Raw genomic sequence first — 2,857 nt, 5'->3', positions numbered from 1 at the left:
GGGCGGGTGGGTGGTGATGGTCTCAGTACAGTGACCCTGGGGAGGGTGAAGGGATAAAGTCTGTCCTTACGGGCGTTCCTGTAACCTCTTTGTTACTGATGAGAGGTGCTTTCAACACGTTTTTCACATTTTGAAAAAACTGCATGGATGACATTTTATCAAGCTCTGCTGTCGTTGGTGCTAAGATATAAATCTGTTTCCGTCCTCTTCAGCTACATCCTGATGCTTAAAAGCTGTCATTGAACACATGAAGTAAAAACCTAGGGAGAAAAGGAAGATGAAGAAAAGAAGGCTGAGAACTTTGCACGCAACATCCTGGTGTTTCAGCCTGTGCTGTGTGTGAATCACTGCTGGCCTGTGGGCAGGACAGCCAAGGACAGACGTTTCTTTGTAGGACAAAACTGCTGCTCCGATGAGATCAGAGAGGAGAGAAGAGGAGGGACCTCCCTGCTCAGGCTGCTCATAACACTTTCCGGGGAGGTGACACATCAGTCTGGGTGGAGACTCTTCAGAAAGTGTCTTTTTGAACATTTTAAGATTAACCCAGAAGGCCCATCATATTCAAATTTGGCTTACAGAATTGTCATATGAAATAACCACATTTTTACTGGAAAATATAACTGTACCTCGGAAAAAAACCCACCAACCCTGTTATTCTAGTCCAACAAATTCGTTTTAAGGGCCAGATCAAAGGTGAACATACTGGTGGAGAATGTACTAAGGCAGCTGCACACTGTTTTTCCAGGTCATTCCCTTTGTCAGGGGTAGTCTTTTCTTTCCCTCTTGAAATAGAAGTTTTATGATTTCTGAAAGACAGACACAGTGGAAACAAAAGTTACTTAAATAATAAAGCTTGTTTTCAACACCAGTTTTTATGTTTAGTTAAATACCTAGCTAAAAGGTTCTTAAAGAATATTATATTTTAATAAAATAAAAGGACATTTATGCTCACCTTGTTGGTTGCAGGGTTTTTTCCAGCCCCCAGAACTGCTTAAAAATGCAAACAAGAGAAGAAATGTGCAATTTTATTGCCAGGAAGATAAAAGCTCTCTTCCCCATCCCCCTTCATGAAGTGTGTGGGGTGGGAGGATTGAAAAGCTCGTAATGATGCAGTGCTGTGGTTTGAAACCAGAGATTCAGAGTATGAATTTTTTATAGGTCTTGTGACTGGGAGTTGAAATGGCTGGGTGTTTAACAGAGCACTCCTAGAGAACAGCACAGAGGTCATTGTCCAGCACTGCAACTGCTCTGTTCCGGGCCTTTGCCATGGCTGATACAGGCACACTAAGAATGGGAAGGTTGGGCATTTGCAACTAAATGGCTTTTCAGATAAGGAGTAATATATTCAGAAAGGCAATAGCAGCCTTGCTTTTGGGTCAGGAGGAACAGCAGGAGAATAAAAAAAGTCGTGTTGCAGAAGACTCAATTGAGTATTTTCTTCTGTTAGACAAGCAGAATAGGGAATTTGGCACATTTTGTGCCCCTGATGGCAGCTTAAGAGCCCCTGAAATGTTCAGCTCAGTAATCGCTTCTCTCCTTTCCCAGGAACATTTTCAACAGGAGCTGTGTTATCTCAAAAGGCACGTTAGGAACAAGAATCAGGCCTGGTTTAGCATTTTCCATGAGAATGGGAGAATAGAGGGAAATAGCAGCAGATGCATTAACATAAATACAAAATGATTGTGCAAAAATATTATACAACACAGATTGAAATAAGAGAGAAAAATATTTGAATTTGTCAGGTAGAGGAGAAGAAAAAGATTCATCTTAATACCATCTAAAAAGGGCCTTTAAGAGCATATTTTACTTTGGCTTCAGTTTGGAAGCTCTTATTTGCATTTTCTGAAAGTCTAGATAAATAAAAAGGTGTATTTAGTCTCACCAGTTTCTCCCTGGTTATGCAGAGCTTTGTAAAATGGTGTAGAATGTACTCAACTATTTAGTCTTTGAATAGCAGGAAATTATTGAATAAAACACAAGACACGTGAAAAAAAAAAAAGCCTAAATTTATATTGATTTTTTCAAAAAGTACTAGGAAATAGTTTATTAAAAGGAATTTATGTGAAATATATTTAACATAAATATATTTCATATACTTAAATAAGGAAAATACTCTTTTAGTTTGCAAATCAATTTAGGACATGATGGCAAGAAACCTGTAGGTGTAGAACTTCAAAATTAATTTTCAACATTTTGCAGGAGATTGTGACAGTGATAGTGTACAAAGATTGCAAAATATGTGGAGTTCTGTAATTGATAATAGAGAGCAAGTAGCATAAATTCACAGAAGGGCTGTGTTTGAGCAAATTCTCCCGTTCTTAACAAAGACTAGTGACACTCCTGGAACATTTGTCTTGATTCATCTCACTCCTGACTGATCCAAGGATCACTGGGCTGAGGAGCAGCTTCAGAAACCCCAGGCAGTAGGACCAGTTGAAGAGACACACTTCAAATGTCACATTGCAGCACCACAGAAACAATCATCCATGTCACAGGCTTGGAAAGGCAATTTCACATGGGGTGGGGTTTATTTTTTTCAAAACTGCAAAGTAGTCTTAATAGATTATTTTTCATAGCAGGAAGTGCTGGGTTGTTTTGTAATGAGTGGTTTTAGTCATTTTCTTCATCACTGGACTGGAATCGTTGCCTTCTTTTGTAATATCTATTGGCAAAATTATTTCATTCCTTCCTGGGTCTCCTATTGTTTTTGTATTACATCTTTTAGAGACCAAAATTAGATTATCATTCTCATGGTGCTGCGTGAAACAGGATTTAGGAAGTGATTAGGTAAATTCATGAGAAAAAAAATCCATTGGAGGCTATTAAATACAAAGATTGCTGGAAGTCACTGTGGTGA

At 38.8% G+C, this 2,857-nt stretch overlaps 1 protein-coding gene across 1 annotated transcript in view; it reads right to left on the bottom strand.

Annotated features, from left to right (window-relative positions):
* PDZD8 (PDZ domain containing 8) overlaps nucleotides 1-2,499 on the bottom strand; it is a 56,155-nt gene extending 53,656 nt beyond the window's left edge. Inside the window, 1 exon segment of the mRNA XM_027705636.1 lies at nucleotides 2,416-2,499. Coding sequence (XP_027561437.1) covers nucleotides 2,416-2,484 — 69 coding nt within the window. The 5' untranslated portion in view covers nucleotides 2,485-2,499.
* Nucleotides 2,500-2,857: the final 358 nt, after the last annotated feature.

Source organism: Neopelma chrysocephalum, unplaced genomic scaffold (assembly GCF_003984885.1).
Source record: "Neopelma chrysocephalum unplaced genomic scaffold, ASM398488v2 Primary Assembly neopelma1_347, whole genome shotgun sequence".
NCBI lineage: Eukaryota > Metazoa > Chordata > Aves > Passeriformes > Pipridae > Neopelma > Neopelma chrysocephalum.
This window is presented reverse-complemented; position numbering and strand designations above follow the sequence as displayed.